This window comes from Hordeum vulgare, chromosome 7H (genome assembly GCF_904849725.1).
Source record: "Hordeum vulgare subsp. vulgare chromosome 7H, MorexV3_pseudomolecules_assembly, whole genome shotgun sequence".
NCBI lineage: Eukaryota > Viridiplantae > Streptophyta > Magnoliopsida > Poales > Poaceae > Hordeum > Hordeum vulgare.
Window position 1 is genome coordinate 541,574,835 of NC_058524.1, and position 24,575 is coordinate 541,599,409.

Here is a 24,575-nt window from a genome sequence, read left to right on the forward strand (position 1 = left end):
GAAAATTCAAGGGTCAGGAGAAAGAACCCAAATATAACAGAGGCATAACTAGTTATTTATTACAAATTGTTAAAAATTATCAATTTTTCGTGTGCATGAGCAGGACAATTTATGGATTTGAATTTTACTGGGTCATTAGAAATCACATGCCATGAAATGAAATTGAAACCATATACCAAATTACATTCCCACCAACTTGTTGTACATAGTACATCCATGGCAAGAAAAATAGCTACAAGGCATGTTTAACTTCTACACGGCAAGAAAAATAACTGGAAGCTTACCTACCAAACGATCTCACGACCAACGTCTGAAACTCAATGACACTCACGAGCAAGCTCATCATATTCATCCTTGCCAACAATGTACAGGCAGACGTCCCCGATCATGGTATACACAATGGAGACCGACCTGGGAAAGCACCAACAATCAGATATTTAAATGGGGAGTTAAAAGGAACATATGCTTGGTTCAGATTGAAGTCATGGAACCATGGAACTAGAGTTGAAGATGCATATGTTGCAGCTCGAATTCTCTATCATATGGCTGATTGTACAGATGCCTAAAGGAAGGTTACTTTGAAAAAAAAATCTTGCAATTTACTGGGCTATCAACAGCTCATAATACGAACATCGTCACACAAGAAGCTAGGAGTAATAATGAAAATGACAAATCAAGAATGTCTGATCCAGTAAGAAGTCAGGTAACCGCACGTCGGTCAACTACTGGCGCCAACACACAGATACAAGTGTATAGCAATGGTAATTAGAAGCTGATCCAGTACCAGGTGCACCATATTCATATATCATCCATTAAACAAACGACAATGGGCCTGAGTATCTATTAAAGCTGAAGTGCCTTTTGGTGACATGAAAGGGGTCAAATAATTTCTCTTGTGTATCTCTAATTAGTGATGTTTGGAGAGAAATATGTTTGTAGTAACAGAATTGGAATAGATGTTTATCATTTTCATTTTACCAACATGACAGTGCAACTACGCAGCAATGCTTATTCCCCACACCACAAAGGCAGTAATGTTGCAACATGTATTTTTAAAAGAAGAAAAAAACTACTCCCTTCGTCGCCGACCAGGTACAACACCATGGACGCCAGGTCCTTGTCCGGGTCCAGCCACCGCCGCAGCGGCATCTCCTCCCCGGTCGCCTTCTCGGCCTTCTCCTCCCCAACAGAGACAGGGAACTTGTCCCCCAGGTGCAGGACGTGGCACACGGCGTTCACCCTGATCTTGTGCTTGCTGAGCTCCATCGCCGACAGCTGAAGGAACAACGAAGAGCATTGTGATTATGTTACTTGTGAATGTATTCAGGATTTATGTGGGCATTCAGGCTGGTATTACAGGGAAGAAGGCTTACTCTGACGAGCTGATGAACAACGCCTAAATTCGTGGCGTATGCTGCAGCCCCTGGATACAATCCTCTCTCGGCGCCGATGATCTGGGTCAAGCACACGACGGAACCGCCGGACTGCGCGTCCCGGAACCGCTTCGCCATCGCCTTTATCAGAAGCCAAGGTGTGATTACATTGACTTTCATGGTCTTGTTGTACTCATCTTCAGATACGCTGAGGCAGTCTTGCACTTCCCCTGCTCATATACAGTAGGCAAGCAAAACATTCATGGTTCAAAGATGTTCATGGACGGAATTGGTGGATGGTAAGGTAAGCTGACTGGGAGATGGAGAGAAGATCTGAAGTTCTGAAGAATTGATTAGGACGATGATGGGTCGGGCTTGTGCATTTGTGATTCTGTCACAAATAAAACTAGGCATGTGTATCACGGTGTCTGTCAGCGGCATGTGTATGTGTGTATGTGTGCATACCGTCGTAGGAGGAGCAGTTGACGAGGGCGTCGAGTCCGCCGTCCCCGAAGCAGCGCCAGGCCGCGACCACCGCGACGCAGACGGCCGCCTCGTCGCAGGCTGCGAGGTCGAGACCGGAATGAGGAGGAGGATCCGGGCGGCGGCGAGGGACTGCTGTGTGATGTAGAGGAAGGGGAGGCCCAGGGGGCCGTCGTCGACGGCCGGGAGGTCGGCCCAGCTGTTGAAGGATGCGTCGGATGAGCAACTGCAGCGGGTGGGTGTGGGTGTGGATGTGGAGGGTCGATGCGGACGGGATCGGACGGGGAGGAGGAGGTGCGGGTGGCGGGATGGTCTCGGCGGCCACGGGTGGAGGAGGAGGAGGAAGAGGGGCTGCGACGACGAGGAAGGAGAAGGGAGGGGAGAAATGGCGGCAGCGGAGGAGGAGGGTCTCTTCATAGGGTACGGGGAGGAGGAGGGGATCGAGAGGGGGGAGGGGACGGGGAGGAGGCGGCGGCGGCTGCGAGGAGATGGGGACGAGGGAGGAAGAGTGGGATGGGGGATGTGAGCTAGGGTTTTGGGTTGTGGGTGGGGTTATCTTTTTTTTTCAGTTTTTTCTTTGTAGATAGATGGATGGATGGATGTTGGATGGAGAGATGGATGGATGGATGGATGGACGCCATGTCATCGATCCGTGGGAAGGGTTCTGAGTGTTACGACATTTTTATAATCGTCGTAAAAGTTATGACGATATCATCTTATGTGGTTACGACGTTTTTGACTCACATCATCGTAATTTATATGTAGATTTGATCCCCTCAAACGGTTTACGACAATCTCGGATGAAATCGTCATAGATTTATGACGAATTCATCAACAACGTCTTAAACAACATCATGTATGAGCATATTTCTTGTAGTGGTAGATGGACATCACCATGATAGGTCTTCGTGCGCGTAGGGAATTTTTTGTTTCCCATGCGACGTTCCCCAACAGTGGCATCATGAGCTAGGTTCATGCGTAGATGTCATCTCGAGTAGAATACAAAAGTTTTTGTGGGCGGTGATGTGCGATTTTCTGCCCTCCTTAATCTTTTCTTGATTCCGCGGTATTGTTGGATCGAAGCGGCTCAGACCGACATTACTCGTACGCTTACGAGAGACTGGTTTCATCGCTACGAGCAACCTCGTTCCTCAAAGATGACTGGCGAGTGTCGGTTTCTCCAACTTTAGTTGAATCGGATTTGACCGAGGAGGTCCTTGGAGAGAGGTTAAATAGCAATTCATACATCTCCATTGTGGTGTTTGTGTAAGTAAGATGCGATCCTACTAGATACCCATGGTAACCACATAAAACATGCAACAACAATTAGAGGACGTCTAACTTGTTTTTGCAGGGTATGCTTGTGATGTGGTATGGCCAACGACGTGATGTGATATATTGGATGTATGAGATGATCATGTTGTAAATGTTAATATCGACTTGCACGTCGATGCTGCGGCAACCGGCAGGAGCCATAGGGTTGTCTTTAAACTAACGTTTGTGCTTGCAGATGCGCTTACTATATTGCTAGGACGTAGCTTTAGTAGTAATAGCATGAGTAGCACGACAACCCTGATGGCGACATGTTGGTGGAGATCATGATGATGGAGATCATGGTGTGGCGCCGGTGACAAGTAGATCGTGCCGGTGTTTTGGTGATGGAGATCAAGAAGCACATGATGATGGCCATATCATGTCACTTATGAATTGCATGTGATGTTAATCCTTTATGCACCTTATCTTGCTTAGAACGACGGTAGCATTATGAGGTGATCTCTCACTAAAATTTCAAGCTCAAATTGTGTTCTCCCCGACTGTGCACCGTTGCGACAGTTCATCGTTTCGAGACACCATGTGATGATCGAGTGTGATAGACTCAACGTTGACATACAACGGGTGCAAAACAGTTGCACGAGCGGAACACTCGGGTTAAACTTGACGAGCCTAGCATGTATAGACATGGCCTCGGAACACATGAGACCGAAAGGTCAAGCATGAATCATATAGTTGATATGATTAGCATAGAGACGCTTACCACTGAAGCTACTCTCGACTCACGTGATGATCGGACTTGAGATAGTGGATTTGGATCATGTACCACTCAAATGACTAGAGAGATGTACATTTTGAGTGGGAGTTTAAAATTAATTTGATTAGTTAAACTCTAATTATCTTGAACATAGTCAAAAGGTCTTTACGAATTACGATGTAGCTTGCGCTATAGCTCTACTGTTTTTATATGTTCCTAGAGAAAATTTAGTTGAAACTTGATAGTAGCAAACTTTGTGGACTAAGTCTGTAAAACTGAGGATTGTCCTCGTTGCTGCGCAGAAGGCTTATGTCCTTAATGCACCACTCGGTGTACTGCACCTCGATTGTCGTCTGTGGATGTTGTGAACATCCGACATACACGTTTCTGATGACTACGCGATAGTTCAGTGCAAATACTTAATGGCTTAGAAGCAAGGCACCGAAGACGTTTTGAAACGTCACGGAACATAAGAGATGTTCTAAAGATTTGAAATTGTGATTTCATGCTTGTGCCCTTGTTAAGAGGTATGAGACCTCCGACAAGATTCTTTGTCCACGAAGGAAAGGAGAAAAGCTCAACCATTGAGCGTGTGCTCAGATTGTTTGAGTACAACAATCGCTTGAATCAAGTGGGAGTTAATCTTCCAGATAAGATAGTGATGGTTCTCCAAAGTCACTGCCACCAAGCTGTGAGAGCTTCGTGATGAACTATAATATATCAAGGATAGATACAATGATCCTTGAGCGATTCGCGATGTTTGACACTGCGAAAGTAGAATCAAGAAGGAGCATCAATAGTTGATGGTTAGTAAAACCACTAAGTTTCAAGAAAGGCAAGGGCTAGAAGGGATACTTCGTGAAACGGAAAAACAGTTGCTGCACTAATGAAGAGACCCAAGATTAAACCCAAACCCGAGACTAAGTGCTTCTGTTATGAGGGGAACAGTCACTGAGGCGGAGCTACCCTAGATGGTTGGTAGATAAGAAGGCTGGCAAAGTCGAAAGATGTATATTTGATATACGTGATTTGATGTGTACTTTACAAGTACTCCTAGTAGCGCGAGGGTATTGGATACCGGTTCGGTTGCTAAGTGATTAGTAACACGAAATAAAAGCTACGAAATAAACGGAGACTAGCTAAAGGCAAGGTGACGACACGTGTTGGAAGTGTTTCCAAGGTTGATATGATACAACGTTGCACGCTCCCTCTACCATCAGGATTGGTGCTAAACCTAAATAATTATTATTTTGTGCTTGCGTTAAGCATGAGCATGATTGGATTGGTGTTTATTGCAATACGATTATTCATTTAAAGAGAATAATGGTTACTGTATTTGCTTGAATAATCACCTTCAATGGTTTATTGAATCTCGATCGTAGTGTAACACATGTTCATGATATTGGTGCCAAAAGATACAAGGTAATGATGATAGTACCACTTACTCGTGGCACTGCCGCTTGAGTCATGTTGGTATAAATTGCATGAAGAGTCTCCATACTGATGGATCTTTGTACTCACTTGATTTTGAATCACTTGTGACATGTGACATGCAAATCATACCACATGAGCAAGGCCTTGTTTTCATTGAGATGAAACAAATATAGTAACTTGTTGGAAGTAATACATTTTGATGTATGCAGTCCAATGGGTGCTGAGGCACGCAGTGGATATCATTATGTTCTTACTTAAATGACGATTTGAGTAGATACAGGAGTATTTACTTAATGAATCACAAGTCTGAAATATTGAAAAAGTTCAATTTTGTTTCAGAGTGAAGTTCGTCGTAACAAGATGATAAACTGTCTACGATTTGATCATAGAGATGAATATCTGAGTTGCGAGTTTTGGTACACAGTTAAGACAATGTGGAAGTTGTTTCACAATTCATGCCACCAAGAACACCATGGTGTGATGGTGTCATAGCCGCGACCTATTTGATATGGTGCGTACTATGATTTCTCTTATCGAATTACCACTATCATTTATGGGTTATGCATTAGAGACAATCACATTCATTTTAAATAGGGCACCGCGTAATTCCGTTGAGATGACACAGTATAGACTGAGGTTTAGAGAAATCTAAAGCTGTCGTTTCTTGAAAGTTTGGGGCTGCGATGCTTATGTGGAAAAGTTTTAGTCTGATAAGCTCGAACCCAAAGCGGATGAATGCATCTTCATAGGATAGCCAAAACAGTTGGATACATCTCCTATCTCAGATCCGGAAGCAAAGTGTTTGTTTCTATAAAACGGGTCCTTTCTCGAGGAAAGGTTTCTCTGAAAGAATTGAGTGGGAGGGTGGTTGAACTTGATGAGGTTATTGAACCATCACTTCAACCAGTGTGTAGCAGGGCGCCGGAAGTTGTTCCTGTGGTGCCTACACCAATTGAAGTGGAAGCTGATGATGGTGATCATTAAGCATTGGATCAAGTTACTACAAACCTTGTAGGTCGACAAGGTCGCATACTACTACAGAGTGGTACGGTAACCCTATCTTGGAGGTCATGTTGTTGAACAACAATGAACCTACGAGTTATGGAGAAGTAGTGGTGGGCCCGGATTCCGACAAATGGCTGGAGGCCATGAAATCCGAGAGAGAATCCACGTGTGAGAACGAAGTGTAGACTTTGGAAGAACTACTTGATGGTCGTAGGACTATTAAGTAAAGATGGATCTTTATAAGGAAGACAGACGATGATGGTGAAACGTCACCATTAAGAAAAGCTCGACTTGTCGCAAGGATGTTTTCCGACAAGTTCAAAGAGTTGAGTATGATGAGACTTTCTCACTCATAGCGATGCTAAAAGGTCTGTTGGAATTATGTTAGCAGTTGCTGCATTATTTATGAAATATTGCACATAGGATGTCAAAAGATTGTTTTCCTCGACGGACATGTTGTATGTGATACAACCGAAAAATTTTGTCGATCCTAAGGATGCTAACAAGTATGCAAGCTCCAACGATCCTTCTATGGACTGATGCAAGCATCTCGGAGTTGTAATATATGCTTTGATGAGTTGACCAAAGCTTTTGGGTTTATACAAGGTTTATGAGAAACTTGTATTTCCAAAGAAGTGAGTGGGAGCACTATAGAATTTCTGATAAGTATATGTGGTTGACATATTGTTGATCAGAAGTAATGTAGAATTTCTGTGAAGCATAAAAGGTTGTTTGAAAGGAGTTTTTCAAAGGAGTACCTGGATTGAGCTACTTGAACATTGAGCATCAAGATCTATGGAGATAGATCGAAACGCTTAATAGAAGTTTCAACAAGATGCATGCCTTGACAAGTTTTTGAAGGAGTTCAAAATAGATCAGCAAAGAAGGAGTTCTTGACTGTGTTGTAAGGTGTGAATTTGAGTAAGACTCAAAACCCGACCACGGCAGAACAAAGAGAATAGACGAAGGTCGTCTTCTATGGCTTAGCCGTAGACTCTAATGTATGCCATGCTGAGTACCGCACCTGATGTGTGCCTTGCAACAAGTCTGTTAAGAGGTACAGAGAGTGATCCAGGATTGAATCACTGAACAACGGTCAAAGTTATCCTTAGTAACTAATGGACTAAGGAATTTTTCTCGATTATGGAGGTGGTTAAAGAGTTCGTCGTAAAGGGTTACGTTGATGCAAGCTTTGACACTAATCTGAATAACTATGAGTAGTGAAAACGGATTCGTATAGTAGAGTAGATATTTGGAGTATTTCCGAATAGCACGTAGTAGCAGCATCTATAAGATGACATAAATATTTGTAAAGAACACACGATCTGAAAGATTCAGAACCGTTGACTAAAACCTCTCTCACGAGCAAGACGTGATCAGACCCCAGAACTATATGGGTGTTGGATTCGTTAGAATCACATGGTGACATGAACTAGATTATTGACTCTAGTGCAAGTGGGAGACTGTTGGAAACATGCCCTAGAGGCAATAATAAATTAGTTATTATTATATTTCTTTGTTCATGATAATCGTTTATTATCCATGCTATAATTGTATTGATTGGAAACACAATACTTGTGTGGATACATAGACAAAACACTGTCCCTAGTAAGCCTCTAGTTGACTAGCTCGTTGATCAAAGATGGTCAAGGTTTCCTGACCATAGGCAAGTGTTGTTACTTGATAACTAGATCACATCATTAGGAGAATCATGTGATGGACTAGACCCAAACTAATGAACGTAGCATGTTGATCGTGTCATTTTGTTGCTACCGTTTTTGTGCATGTCAAGTATTTATTCCTATGACCATGAGATCATATAACTCACTGGCACCGTAGGAATGCCTTGTGTGTACCAAACGTCAAAACGTAACTGGGTGACTATAAATGTGCTCTACAGGTATCTCCGAAGGTGTTCGTTGAGTTAGTATGGATCAAGACTGAGATTTGTCACTCCGTGTGATGGAGAGGTATCTCGGGGCCCACTCGGTAATACAACATCACAAACAAGCCTTGCAAGCAATGTGACTTAGTGTATGTCACGGAATCTTGTATTACAGAACGAGTAAAGAGACTTGCCGATAAACAAGATTGAAATAGGTATGCGGATACCGACGATCGAATCTCGGGCAAGTAACATACCGAAGGACAAAGGGAATGACATACGAGATTATATGAATCCTTGGCACTGAGGTTCAACTGATAAGATCTTCGGAGAATATGTAGGATCCAATATGGGTATCCAGGTCCCGCTATTGGATATTGACCGATGAGTCTCTCGGGTCATGTCTACATAGTTCTCGAACCCGCAAGGTCTGCACACTTAAGGTTCGACGTTGTTTTAAGCGTATTTGAGTTATATGGTTGGTTACCGAATGTTGTTCGGAGTCCCGGATGAGATCACGAACGTCACGAGGGTTTCCGGAATGGTCCGAAAACGAAGATTGATATATAGGATGACCTCATTTGATTACCGGAAAGTTTTCGGCATTACCGGGAATGTACCGGGAGTGACGAATGGGTTCCGGATATTTACCGGGGGGCAGCCCACCCGGGGAAGCCCATAGGCCTTAGGGGTGCCACACTAGCCCTTAGTAGGCTGGTGGGACAACCCAAGGGTCCCTATGCACAGGAGAAGGAAAAATCGAAGAGAAAGAAAAAAAGGGGGAAGTGGGAAAGTGGAGAAGGACTCCACCTTCCAATCCTAGTTGGACTAGGATTGGAGGGGGATGACTCCCCCCCTTGCTTCGGCCGACCCCTTGGGGCTCTCTTGAGCCTCAAGGCAGGTCCCTCCCCCCTCCTATATATACTGAGGTATTAGGGCTGATTTGAGACAACTTTGCCACGACAGCCCGACCACATACCTCCACGGTTTTTCCTCTAGATCGTATTTCTGCGGAGCTCGGGCGGAGCCCTGCTGAGATAGATCACCACCAACCTCTGGAGCGCCGCCACGCTGCCGGAGAACTCATCTACCTCTCCGTCTCTCTTGCTGGATCAAGAAGGCCAAGATCATCATCGAGCTGTACGTGTGCTGAACGCGGAGGTGCCGTCCGTTCGGCACTAGATCAGAGCGGATCGTGGGACGGATCTTGGGACGGTTCGTGGGATAGTTCACGGGGCGGATCAAGGGACGTGAGTACGTTCCACTCCATCAACCGCGTTTCTTAACGCTTCCTACTGTGCGATCTACAAGGGTACGCAGATCGAAAATCCCCTCTCGTAGATGGACATCACCATGATAGGTCTTCGTGCGCGTAGGAAATTTTTTGTTTCCCATGCGACGTTCCCCAACAGGTATTTGAGGTTTCATGGAAAAGTTTGATGGCCTATATATCATGTGGTAGGCAGCGGAGATGTAACAACGAAAACGTAACACTAAGCATAACAAAGCTAGAAATGGTGTCAAGGTCATGATCGTCTTGCGTGTGATTTCTTCAGACTGGAACTGCTCTTATTCTTCCTGCACGAACTCTCCGGATTCCTCGAACTCGTTTCCGGCACCGGTAACTACCTAAAAGAAACAACATCTAATAAACACCAGCAACAAATGATGCAACAGACAATATGATGCATGCATGTTGTGCTCCGAACAAGCACATGAAATAACCCAACATCGATAAAACTATTGCCACCTCACCAGAAGGGGATTTCCTACAGAGATGCTCAAAATTAGAACCAACAACACCATTGGAATCATTGTGATTTTTTACCCCAAATCCATATATCATGATGCCACCTTTGCATACAGGAAAACTCCACAAACAGTAAGAGAGTAATAGCCCAGAATCAAACTACAACACACATTCAAGAATAGTCACTATTCTTAAGCCAGCCCAAATTGGCAAGTCCAGAATATGCAATTTCTTTTATGAACATATATTCCAAAATGGAATTAAGACACAACATCACCTATATAAAAAAACAAAAATCTAATGAAAGGGGGCCCACTGGTGCCTAGTGCATGACAGGTGGCCACTACTACAAATAGTAGAGGAAATAAATTGGGAGTAATGGGGGGTCGTAAAAGCCCAGAATCAAACTACAACACACATTCAAGAATAGTCACTGTTCTTAAGCCAGCCCAAATTGGCAAGTCCAGAATATGCAATTTCTTTTACGAACATATATTCCAAAATGAAATTAAGACACAACATCACCTATATAAAAAAACAAAAATCTAATGAAAGGGGGCCCACTGGTGCCTAGTGCATGACAGGTGGCCACTACTACAAATAGCGAGGGAATAATCTAGCAAAATGAGGCGCAATGGTGACTCGAACCCCAGACATGCCACGAGAGAGGTGGTTCTGAAACCACTACGCTGCCCTTCGGACAATAAACCATGAGCGAAATCAGTCTAAGTAACCTCTTACTGCCGCTACTACAACAAGGAAGGAAAAAAAATACAGGTTTAAAAAGGGGCGCTTGGGGGGATCGAACCGTCGCATGCGCTGCGCTCGAACCAGTTGGTCTAGGAGGGGGAATAGTCCCAAAGTGGGGCACCACATTAGTTGAAAACTACCACGCGAGTCCTCCCTGGAACGCCTGAGTTGTTCTGCCCATGCACTCGCACACCTGCACGCACGCAAGCACACCATAGGGAGCTCTAGCGGGGGTTCGCGTGCTCGAGCAGCTGCGCTTCTGCCGCGATCTACTGCTGCTGCTGCTACAACACGCTGTTGCTGATGTTGCTACCTTCTGAAGCTACCGCTACTGCTATCTTCTGAAGCTACTGCTACTGCTGCAAGCAACAGAGCAGAGCATCGACAGCTATGCTCCTACTCGTCGCGGGCACTACAGAGGAAGGAGAAGACGGAGGGGAGCGGGGCTTCGCTGACCTAGCGGCAGAGAGCCGATCCCACGCCGGAGATGGAGAGGACGACGAGCTGGAGCGGCAGAAGACCCGCCGGAGTTGATGAAGTCGCCGCCGTCGTGGACGTCGAGGTGGAGGTCCTCGCGCCGAGATCTTCGCGCAAATGGAACCCCCCGGGTGTCCTCTTGCTCCTGGATCTGACGGAGAGGAAGAAGACGTCGGATCAGCTCGGCCCTGAGCTCCTGCTCGAGCTGGCCATGGCGGTAGCAGCTCGGGTTCCGCCTCTGGCGGCGCTAGGGAAGAGAGGAGGGAGAGAAATGGAGGTCTAGGGTTGAGAGGAGGGCTGGGGTGGCTCTTATGGCCCTCGGAATGCGAGCCAGCTGTCTGATCGAGGGGAAACTTGATCTGGTGGTGGTTATGGCATCCTACAGGGGTGACGTAGCCAGAGGAGGAAGACGATCGTGGGGGTGGGCTGGACCCTCTACTCTCTTGGGAAAGCATGCTGGGCTTAAGTCTTCTGGCCCACTCTCTCTCTCTCTCTCTCACAGGAATAAACACAGGGCTGTTAAAATAGCCAAAACAGAATTGACATAAAAATAAAAATAAAAACCAGGGAGAAAGAAAGGAGTTTTTGTTAAAGTAATAAATACTTTTTGAGACACAAAATGAACCTCCTATTTATAAAAATAGGTGGGACATTTTTAGAGTAAAGAAACAAGCATGATTTAATTGAATGTGGCTCTGTTTTAAAATAGAACAAAAAGGTAAATAAAATCAAATAAGCGTGTGTTGCCACCCACAAATCTTTGAAAAGGGTTTTAAATCACTTGAACATTTTTAATAGGCTAAAACAGAAACTTCAAAACTGACCTAAGCTATGTGAAAGGAGAGAGGGTTTTGGACATGGTGCAACTAAGGGTTTTGAAGGCTCTTGTTGCACCCACACCACACTCCACAAGAACACTCACAGGACACATGCAACCACATGCCCATCAAGGTGACACCACCAGTCCAAGATCAAACAAGGAATACCAAAGAATTAAAGCTATGCATAATGCATGAGATGCATATGAAATAATAACCACACTCCACCTCCATAACATAGCCTCAACATGGTTGCCACATATGGAAAAGCTTATTGTAAGGGAAAGAAAGCACTTGGGCTGTTACATCCTATCACTTAGTATATTGCTACATTTTTTTTATGTTAAGTATTTGTTCCTTAGACCATGAGACCGTGTAACTCCTTGGCATCAGAGGAATACTTAGTGTGTATCCAAACGTTACTTCATAACTGGATGATCATAAAGATGCTCTACAGGTATCTCCAATGGTGTCTATTGAGTTAGCACGGATCGAGACTGAGATTTGTCACTCTGTATGATGGAGAGATATCTCTGGGCCCACTTCATAATACAACATCACTAGAAGCTTGCAAGCAATGTGACTAATGAGTTATTAATGACATCTTGTATTACAAAACGAGTAAATAGACTTGTCGGTAACGAGATTGAACTAGGTATGGAGATACCGACGATCGAATCCCGTGCAAGTAACATATCACTGGACAAAGGGAATTGCATACGGGATTAACCGAATCCTCGACATCGTGGTTCAACTGATACAAGATCTTCTTAAAATATGTAGGAACCAATATGGGTATCCAAGTCACACTATTGGTTATTGGCCGGAGAGGTGTCTCAGTCATGTCTACATGATTCCCAAACCCGCAGGGTCTGCACGCTTAACGCTCGATAACGCTAGAGTAGTATTAGGATATGCACGTTGGTGACTTAATCTTGTCCAAATTCCCGGATGAGACCCCAGACGTCACGAGGAGCTTCAGAATTCTCCGGAGGTAAATATTTATATATGGGAAATCATATTCAGGGTTCTGGAAAATGTTAAAGATTTTTCAATATTAGACCGGGAAGGTTGTAGAAAGTTTCATAATGGGGCCCACATGGAAGAGGGTAGTGGGATAATTCCCCACACCCTAGTGTAGGGGCACCAATAGCCCCCCTAAAGAATAGTATCATACCTCGAAGGGATAAGATCAATATCCATAAAAAAGGTGGGGGGAGGGGGATAATGGTTGGTGGGGATTTCCTTCCTCCTCCCTTGACCAACGACCCTAGGGTCTTGGAGGGCAAGCCACGAGCCCCTCCCACGCCTATATAGAGGTGGTAAGGTGCAAAGGGGCAGCCAACCCTTCCCACGGCTGCAACCCCTCTCCCGTCTCTCCTGTTCCTCGTCATGGCGGTGCTTGGCGAAGCCCTACTGGCACTGCACAACCACCATCATCACCACGCCGTCGTGTTGGTTGTGATCCCATCTACTTATCCCCCTTCTCTTGCTGGATAAAGGAGGAGGAGATGTCATCAAGCCGCACATGTGCTCAACTTGGAGATGCCATCCGTTCGGCGTTATATCGGTTTGGATCATGATTGGATTGTGAAGAGTACGACTACATCAACCGCGTTATATACACTTTCGCTTTTGATCTACAAGGGTATGTAGACACACTCTCCCCCTCATTGCTATGCATCTTCATAGATAGATCTTGGGTGTGCGTAGGACTTTTTTTGTTTTCCATGCTTCATTCCCCAATAGTGGCATCATGAGCTAGGCCTATGCATAGATGATATGCACGATTAGAACAAAAAGAAGTTGTGGGTGTTGATGTTCAGATTGCTGATACATCCATTTTGCATTATTATTTCATATCGATATTTATAACATTTTCAAGCAGTATTTCACATTTTGATGCAATACTTATACCTTTTCTCTCTTATTTTACAAGGATTATACAAAGGGGAAAATCACCGGAAATTGGAATTCTCGACGTGAAAGGCTATAAAAAAGGCTTGAAATTTTCTGGACTCCAAATTACGTGAAACTTCAGGGAGAATTTTTATGGAATATACAGTGAATATTGGAGCAAACAACCACTGGCGGGGGCCCACCAGTTACCCACAGGGCAACATGGCGTGCCCACCCCCTACGACGCGCCCTGATGCCTTGTGGGTCCCACAGGCGGCCTCCGATGCCCGTCCTTTGCTATATGAAGGGTTTTGACCTGAAAAATAAAGATGATGCTTTTGAGACAAAGTGTCGCTGTCTCGAGGCAGAAACCTGGGCACGAGCACTGTTGCTCTCCGGCAGAGCGATTCTGTGGGGGAAACTTCCCTCTCGGAGGGGCAAATTGAAGCCATCATCATCACCAATGCTTCCTCCTTCGTGAGAGGACCAGTATTCATCATCATCTTCTGCAACACCATTTCATCTCAAACGCCAGTTCATCTCTTGTATTCAATCTTTGTCTCAAAACCTTAGATGGGTACCTCAGGGTTGCTAGTAGTGTTGATTACATCTTGTAGTTGAGGCCGGTTGGTTTAGTTGGTGGAAGATAATATGTTCACATCCTTAATCATATTCATTATACCTCTGAACTTGAACATGGTGATGATTTATGAGTAGTTACTTTTGTTCTCGAAGACATGGGAGAAGTCTAGTTATAAGTAATCATGTGAAGTTGGTATCCATTCGCTATTTTGATGATATGTATGTTGTTGCTTCATTTATTGGTGCCATGTGAACGTCGACTACATGACACTTCACCATATTTGGTCCTAAGGGAAGGCATTGTGTATTAATAAGTAGATGATGGGTTGCTAGAGTGTCGGGACCACGATCTTAAGTCATAAGAATCTAGCATGTAACATATCACATCACTTTGCGGCCTCATGCACGGTAATCCCCACGGCTCCCACCTTACCTTGGCCAGGACTGTTTGCGTATTTTGGCTCACATATATGAATATGTCTCTACTATTCAAATGTTAGAGAACCCGGGTCGACATGACTAGTTATAAACCCAAGTGGGACATCTGTACAAAAACATGCATACGTAACCCAGCAATGTAGGTGTCAGTCATCAACTACGTGCAGACGAGTCATGGACTCCATTACACCGTGAGACATTTCCCCATGGGGACAGACACAACAACAAACAAGGATACATGCCTATAAATCAATGTGTACAGAGCAGTAGCAAGCTACCATGGCTCGGTGGAAGAACAAAGAGGCATTTCCTTGTAAACATGGCTACTAAAGGCAAACAACTAGGTGTCGAATCCCACACATACAACGGATTTCAAAACATACACATAATATGCACAATATGTGCAGATACAACATGGCATCACAACACAACTCTACGACTCAAGCATTTATTAGAGACTCATAAGAGTCAACATAGTGTGATATTACAAACAGGGGTCACATGACCCAACACTCAATTCATACAAGCATGAAGCGAAAGCACAACATGTCTGGATATGTTGGGGAACGTCGCATGGGAAACAAAATTTTTCCTACGCGCACGAAGACCTATCATGGTGATGTCCATCTAAGAGAGGGGATGAGTGATCTACGTACCCTTGTAGACCGTACAGCAGAAGCGTTAGTGAACGCGGTTGATGTAGTGGAACGTCCTCACGTCCCTCGATCCGCCCCGCGAACAATCCCGTGATCAGTCCCACGATCTAGTACCGAACGGACGGCACCTCCGCGTTCATCACACGTACAACTCGACAATGATCTCGGCCTTCTTGATCCAGCAAGAGATACGGAGAGGTAGAAGAGTTCTCCGGCAGCGTGACGGCGCTCCGGAGGTTGGTGATGACCTTGTCTCAGCAGGGCTCCGCCCGAGCTCCGCAGAAACGCGATCTAGAGGAAAAACCGTGGAGGTATGTGGTCGGGCTGCCGTGGAAAAGTCGTCTCAAATCAGCCCTAAAACCTCCGTATATATAGGTGGGAGGGAGGGGACAAGGAGCCCCAAGGGGGTCGGCCGAGTCCAAGGGGGAAGGCTCCCCCCCAAACCGAGTTGGACTTGGTTTGGTGGGTGGGAGTCCTTCCTTCCCTTCCCACCTCCTCTTTTTTTTCCTTTTCTCTTTGATTTTCCTTCCTAGGCGCATAGGGCCCTTTTGGGCTGTCCCACCAGCCCACTAAGGGCTGGTGTGCCACCCTCAAGGCCTATGGGCTTCCCCGGGGTGGGTTGCCCCCCGGTGAACTCCCGGAACCCATTCGTCATTCCCGGTACATTCCCGGTAACTCCGAAAACCTTCCGGTAATCAAATGAGGTCATCCTATATATCAATCTTCGTTTCCGGACCATTCCGGAAACCCTCGTGACGTCCGTGATCTCATCCGAGACTCCGAACAACATTCGGTAACCAACCATATAACTCAAATACGCATAAAACAACGTCGAACCTTAAGTGTGCAGACCCTGCGGGTTCGAGAACTATGTAGACATGACCCGAGAGACTCCTCGGTCAATATCCAATAGCGGGACCTGGATGCCCATATTGGATCCTACATATTCTACGAAGATCTTATCGTTTGAACCTCAGTGCCAAGGATTCATATAATCCCGTATGTCATTCCCTTTGTCCTTCGGTATGTTACTTGCCCGAGATTCGATCGTCAGTATCCGTATACCTAGTTCAATCTCGTTTACCGGCAAGTCTCTTTACTAGTTCCGTAATACAAGATCTCGCAACTTACACTAAGTTACATTGCTTGCAAGGCTTGTGTGTGATGTTGTATTACCGAGTGGGCCCCGAGATACCTCTCCGTCACACGGAGTGACAAATCCCAGTCTTGATCCATACTAACTCAACTAACACCTTCGGAGATACCTGTAGAGCATCTTTATAGTCACCCAGTTACGTTGCGACGTTTGATACACACAAAGCATTCCTCCGGTGTCAGTGAGTTATATGATCTCATGGTCATAGGAATAAATACTTGACACGCAGAAAACAGTAGCAACAAAATGACACGATCAACATGCTACGTCTATTAGTTTGGGTCTAGTCCATCACGTGATTCTCCTAATGACGTGATCCAGTTATCAAGCAACAACACTTTGTTCATAATCAGAAGACACTGACTATCTTTGATCAACTGGCTAGCCAACTAGAGGCTTGCTAGGGACGGTGTTTTGTCTATGTATCCACACATGTAAATGAGTCTTCATTCAATACAATTATTGCATGGATAATAAACGATTATCTTGATACAGGAATTATAATAATAACTATATTCATTATTGCCTCTAGGGCATAATTCCAACAGTCTCCCACTTGCACTAGAGTCAATAATCTAGCCCTCACATCATCATGCGAATTACATTGTAATAAATCTAACACCCATACAGTTCTGGTGTTGATCATGCTTTGGCCATGGAAGAGGTTTAGTCAGCGGGTATGCTACATTCAGATCCGTGTGCACTTTGCATATATTTACGTCCTCTCCCTCGACGTAGTCGCGGATGAGGTTGAAGCGTCGTTTGATGTGTCTGGTCTTCTTGTGAAACCGTGGTTCCTTTGCTAAGGCAATGGCACCCGTGTTGTCACAGAACAAGGTTATTGGATTCAGTGTGCTTGGCACCACTCCAAGATCCGTCATGAACTGCTTCATCCAGACACCCTCCTTAGCCGCCTCCGAGGCAGCCATGTATTCCACTTCACATGTAGAATCTGCTACGACGCTTTGCTTGGAACTGCACCAGCTTACCGCACCCCCATTAAGAATAAATACGTATCCGGTTTGCGACTTAGAGTCGTCCGGATCTGTGTCAAAGCTTGCATCGACGTAACCTTTTACGGCGAGCTCTTCGTCACCTCCATACACGAGAAACATCTCCTTAGTCCTTTTCAGGTACTTCAGGATATTCTTGACCGCTGTCCAGTGATCCACTCCTGGATTACTCTGGAACCTACCCGCCATACTTATGGCGAGGCTAACATCCGGTCTAGTGCGCAACATTGCATACATGATAGAACCTATGGCTGAAGCATAGGGGACGGAGCGCATATGATCTCTATCTTCATCAGTTGCTGGGCACAGAGTCTTACTCAATTTCGTACCTTGTAAAACTGGCAAGAACCCTTTCTTGGACTGTTCCATTTTGAACCTCTTCAAAACTTTATCAAGGTATGTGCTTTGTGAAAGTCCTATCAGGCGTTTTGATCTATCCCTATAGATCTTAATGCCTAGAATGTAAGCAGCTTCTCCTAGGTCCTTCATAGAGAAACTTTTATTCAAGTAATCCTTTATGCTCTCCAAAAACTCCACGTTGTTTCCAATCAGCAATATGTCATCCACATATAATATTAGAAACGCCACAGAGCTCCCACTCACTTTCTTGTAAATACAAGATTCTCGAACCACTTGTATAAACCCAAATGCTTTGATCACCTCATCAAAACGTTTGTTCCAACTCCGAGATGCTTGCACCAGTCCATAAATGGATCGCTGGAGCTTGCACACCTTGTTAGCATTCTTAGGATCGACAAAACCTTCGGGTTGTATCATATACAATTCTTCCTTAAGGAAACCGTTAAGGAACGCCGTTTTGACATCCATCTGCCATATTTCATAATCGAAAAATGCAGCTATTGCTAACATGATTCTGATAGACTTAAGCATCTCTACGGGTGAGAATGTCTCATCGTAGTCAACTCCTTGAACTTGTGAAAAACCCTTTGCCACAAGTCGAGCTTTATAAACGGTCACATTGCCGTCAGCGTCCGTCTTCCTCTTAAAGATCCATTTGTTCTGAATAGCCTTGCGGCCCTCAGGTAGTACTTCCAAAGTCCACACTTTGTTCTCATACATGGATCCTATCTCGGACTTCATGGCTTCTAGCCATTTGTTGGAATCTGGGCCCACCATTGCTTCTTCATAATTTGCAGGTTCATTGTTGTCTAACAACATGATTGATAAGACGGGATTACCGTACCACTCTGGAGCAGTACGTGGTCTCGTCGACCTGCGTGGTTCGATAGAAACTTGAACCGGAGTTTCATGATCATCATCATTAACTTCCTCCTCAACCGGCGTCGCAATGACAGAGGTTTCCCCTTGCCCTGCGCCACCATCCAGAGGGATGAGAGGTTCGACAACCTCGTCAAGTTCTATCTTCCTCCCACTCAATTCTCTCGAGAGAAACTCCTTCTCGAGAAAAGCTCAGTTTTTAGCAACAAACACTTTGCCCTCGGATTTGAGATAGAAGGTGTACCCAACTGTCTCTTTTGGGTAACCTATGAAGACGCACCTTTCTGCTTTGGGTTCCAGCTTTTCAGGCTGAAGCTTTTTGACATAAGCATCACATCCCCAAACTTTAAGAAACGACAACTTTGGCCTTTTGCCATACCATAGTTGGTATGGTGTCGTCTCAACGGATTTTGATGGTGCCCTATTTAAAGTGAATGCATCTATTTCTAATGCATAACCCCAAAATGATAACGGCAAATCAGTAAGAGACATCATAGATCGCACCATCTCTAATAAAGTACGATTACGACGTTCGGACACACCATTACGCTGTGGTGTTCCAGGCGGTGTTAACTGTGAAACAATTCCACATTGTCTTAAGTGAGCACCAAACTCGAAACTCAGATATTCACCCCCACGATCAGACCGTAGGAACTTGATCTTCTTGTTACGATGATTTTCCACTTCACTCTGAAATTGCTTGAACTTTTCAAATGTTTCAGACTTGTGCTTCATCAAGTAGACATAACCATATCTACTCAAATCGTCAGTGAAGGTGAGAAAATAACGATATCCGCCGCGCGCCTCTACGCTAATCGGACCACACACATCGGTATGTATGATTTCCAGCAAGTCACTTGCACGCTCCATAGTTCCGGAGAACGGAGTCTTAGTCATCTTGCCCATGAGGCATGGTTCGCATGTGTCAAGTGAATCAAAGTCAAGTGACTCCGAAAGTCCATCAGCATGGAGTTTCTTCATGCGCTTTACACCAATATGACCTAATCGGTAGTGCCACAAAAATATGGCGCTATCATTGTTAACTCTAACTCTTTTGGTCTCAATGTTATGTATATGCGTATTGCTATCAAGATTCAATATGAACAATCCTCTCACGTTAGGTGCATGACCATAAAAGATGTTACTCATAGAAATAGAACAACCATTATTCTGTGACTTAAAAGAGTAACCGTCTCGCAATAAACAAGATCCAGATATAATGTTCATGCTCAACGCAGGCACTAAATAACAATGATTTAAGTTCATCACTAATCCTGATGGTAACTGAAGCGAAACTGTGCCGACGGCGATTCCATCAACCTTGGAACCATTTCCTACGCGCATCGTCACTTCATCTTTCGCCAGCCTTCGTCTATTCCGCAGTTCCTGTTTCGAGTTGCAAATATGAGCAACAGAACCGGTATCGAATACCCAGGCACTACTACGAGAGCCGGTTAAGTACACTTCAATAACATGTATATCAAACATACCTGATTTTTCTTTGGCCGCCTTCTTATCTGCCAGATACTTGGGGCAATTGTGCTTCCAGTGACCCATACCCTTGCAATAGTAACACTCCGTTTCAGGCTTAGGTCCAGCTTTGGGTTTCTTCGTCGGATTGGCAACAGGCTTGCCGCTCTTCTTCGAATTACCCTTCTTGCCTTTGCCGTTTCTCTTGAAACTAGTGGTCTTATTCACCATCAACACTTGATGTTCTTTACGGAGTTCAGACTCTGCGACTTTCAGCATCGCAAACAACTCGCCGGGTGACTTGTTCATCCCTTGCATGTTGTAGTTCAACACAAAGCCTTTATAGCTTGGCAGCAGTGATTGAAGAATTCTGTCAGTGATAGCCTCTTGCGGGAGTTCAATCCCCAGCTCAGCTAGACGGTTTGAGTACCCAGACATTTTGAGCACATGTTCACTGACAGACGAGTTCTCCTCCATCTTGCAAGCATAGAATTTATCGGAGGTCTCATACCTCTCGATCCGGGCGTTCTTCTGAAAGATAAACTTCAACTCCTGGAACATCTCAAATGCTCCATGACGCTCAAAGCGACGTTGAAGTCCCGGTTCTAAGCCATACAATACTGCACATTGAACTACTGAGTAGTCCTCCTTACGTGCTAACCAAGCGTTCTTAACATCCTGATCAGCCATAGCGGGTGATTCATCTCCTAGCGCAGCATTAAGGACATAATCCTTCTTCCCAGCTTGTAAGATTAGCTTAAGATTACGAGCCCAGTCTACAAAGTTGCTTCCATCATCTTTCAACTTAGCTTTCTCTAGGAACGTATTAAAATTCAGGGTGACTGTCGCGTGAGCCATGATCTACAACACAAATATATTCAAAGTGGACTTAGACTATGTTCAAGATAATTAGAGTTTAACTTAATCAAATTATTTGCTAAACTCCCACTCAAAAAGTACATCTCTCTAGTCATTTGAGTGGTTCATGATCCACTTACACTAGCTCAAGTCCGATCATCACGTGAGTTGAGTATAGTTTCAGTGGTAAGCACCCTATGCTAATCATATCAGCTATATGATTCATGATCGACCTTTCGGTCTCATGTGTTCCGAGGCCATGTCTGCACATGCTAGGCTCGTCAAGCTTAACCCGAGTGTTCCGCGTGCGCAACTGTTTTGCACCCGTTGTATGTGAACGTTGAGTCTATCACACCCGATCATCACGTGGTGTCTCGAAACGACGAACTGTAGCAACGGTGCACAGTCGGGGAGAACACAATTTCGTCTGGAAATTTTAGTGAGAGATCACCTCATAATGCTACCGTCGTTCTAAGCAAAATAAGGTGCATAAAAGGATTAACATCACATGCAATTCATAAGTGACATGATATGGCCATCATCACGTGCTTCTTGATCTGCATCACCAAAGCACCGGCACGATCTTCTTGTCACCGGCGCCACACCATGATCTCCATCAACGTGTTGCCATCGGGGGTGTCGTGCTACTCATGCTATTACTACTAAAGCTACATCCTAGCAAAATAGTAAACGCATCTGCAAGCACAAATGTTAGTATAAAGACAACCCTATGGCTCCTGCCGGCTGCCGTACCGTCGACGTGCAAGTTGATATTTTCAATTACAACATGATCATCTCATACATCCAATATATCATCACATCGTTGGCCATATCACATCACAAGCATACCCTGCAAAAACAAGTTAGACGTCCTCTAACTTTGTTGTTGCATGTTTTACGTGGTGACCATGGGTATCTAGTAGGATCGCATCTTACTTACGCAAACACCACAACGGAGATATATGAGTTGCTATTTAACCTCATCCAAGGACCTTCTCGGTCAAATCCGATTCAACTAAAGTTGGAGAAACCGACACTTCCCAGTCATCTTTGAGCAACGGGGTTACTCGTAGCAATGAAACCAGTCTCTCGTAAGCGTACGAGTAATGTCGGTCCAAGCCGCTTCAATCCAACAATACCGCGGAATCAAGAAAAGACTAAGGAGGGCAGCAAAATGCACATCACCGCCCACAAAAACTTTTGTGTTCTACTCGAGAAGACATCTACGCATGAACCTAGCTCATGATGCCACTGTTGGGGAACGTTGCATGGGAAACAAAAATTTTCCTACGCGCACGAAGACCTATCATGGTGATGTCCATCTACGAGAGGGGATGAGTGATCTACGTACCCTTGTAGACCGTACAGCAGAAGCGTTAGTGAACGCGGTTGATGTAGTGGAACGTCCTCATGTCCCTCGATCCGCCCCGCGAACAATCTCGTGATCAGTCCCACGATCTAGTACCGAACGGACGGCACCTCCGCGTTCAGCACACGTACAACTCGACGATGATCTTGGACTTCTTGATCCAGCAAGAGAGACGGAGAGGTAGAAGAGTTCTCCGGCAGCGTGACGGCGCTCCGGAGGTTGGTGATGACCTTGTCTCAGCAGGGCTCCGCCCGAGCTCCGCAGAAACGCGATCTAGAGAAAAACCGTGGAGGTATGTGGTCGGGCTGCCGTGGAAAAGTCGTCTCAAATCAGCCCTAAAACCTCCGTATATATAGGTGGGAGGGAGGGGACCTTGCCTTGGGGCTCAAGGAGCCCCAAGGGGGTCGGCCGAGTCCAAGGAGGAAGGCTCCCCCCCAAACCGAGTTGGACTTGGTTTGGTGGGTGGGAGTCCTTCCTTCCCTTCCCACGTCCTCTTTTTTTTCCTTTTCTCTTTGATTTTCCTTCCTAGGTGCATAGGGCCCTTTTGGGCTGTCCCACCAGCCCACTAAGGGCTGGTGTGCCACCCTCAAGGCCTATGGGCTTCCCCGAGGTGGGTTGCCCCCCCGGTGAACTCCCGAAACCCATTCGTCATTCCCGGTAACTCCAAAACCTTCCGGTAATCAAATGAGGTCATCCTATATATCAATCTTCGTTTCCGGACCATTCCGGAAACCCTCGTGACGTCCGTGATCTCATCCGGGACTCCGAACAACATTCGGTAACCAACCATATAACTCAAATACGCATAAAACAACGTCGAACCTTAAGTGTGCAGACCGTGCGGGTTCGAGAACTATGTAGACATGACCCGAGAGACTCCTCGGTCAATATACAATAGCGGGACCTGGATGCCCATATTGGATCCTACATATTCTACGAAGATCTTATCGTTTGAACCTCAGTGCCAAGGATTCATATAATCCCGTATTTCATTCCCTTTGTCCTTCGGTATGTTACTTGCCCGAGATTCGATCGTCAGTATCCGTATACCTAGTTCAATCTCGTTTACCGGCAAGTCTCTTTACTAGTTCCGGAATACAAGATCTCGCAACTTACACTAAGTTACATTGCTTGCAAGGCTTGTGTGTGATGTTGTATTACCGAGTGGGCCCCGAGATACTTCTCCGTCACACGGAGTGACAAATCCCAGTCTTGATCCATAGTAACTCAACTAACACGTTCGGAGATACCTGTAGAGCATCTTTATAGTCACCCAGTTACGTTGCGACGTTTGATACACACAAAGCATTCCTCCGGTGTCAGTGAGTTATATGATCTCATGGTCATAGGAATAAATACTTGACACGCAGAAAACAGTAGCAACAAAATGACACGATCAACATGCTGCGTCTATTAGTTTGGGTCTAGTCCATCACGTGATTCTCCTAATGACATGATCCAGTTATCAAGCAACAACACTTTGTTCATAATCAGAAGACACTGACTATCTTTGATCAACTGGCTAGCCAACTAGAGGCTTGCTAGGGATGGTGTTTTGTCTATGTATCCACACATGTAAATGAGTCTTCATTCAATACAATTATAGCATGGATAATAAACGATTATCTTGATACAGGAATTATAATAATAACTATATTCATTATTGCCTCTAGGGCATAATTCCAACAGGATACACACATCTACCAAAAGTGGCTCGAGGAGCCTAAAAATCTAAAACGACCCTCCCAAAGGAGCCAAACCTTTGTGTGGGATTCCCAAGCTATTCCGGCCAACATCGAACACATCACGTAGAACCAATAGTGAGATAATGTCTCCTATGCAAAAACTTAAATTAAGCAACCCTGAGTATAAAGGTACTCAACAAGACTTA

General features: G+C 45.0%; 1 protein-coding gene across 1 annotated transcript; it reads right to left on the minus strand.

The window, feature by feature from the left end:
- Positions 1-317: 317 nt before the first annotated feature.
- Positions 318-2,273, minus strand: LOC123409244 (carbonyl reductase [NADPH] 2-like). Its single transcript, XM_045102196.1, has 5 exons — positions 2,139-2,273; positions 1,839-2,055; positions 1,374-1,603; positions 1,022-1,275; positions 318-411 (listed from the first exon to the last, which is right to left on the minus strand). The coding sequence occupies exons 1-5, from the start codon at positions 2,271-2,273 to the stop codon at positions 318-320; spliced, it is 930 nt and encodes a 309-aa protein (XP_044958131.1).
- Between the last annotated feature and the right edge of the window lie 22,302 nt (positions 2,274-24,575).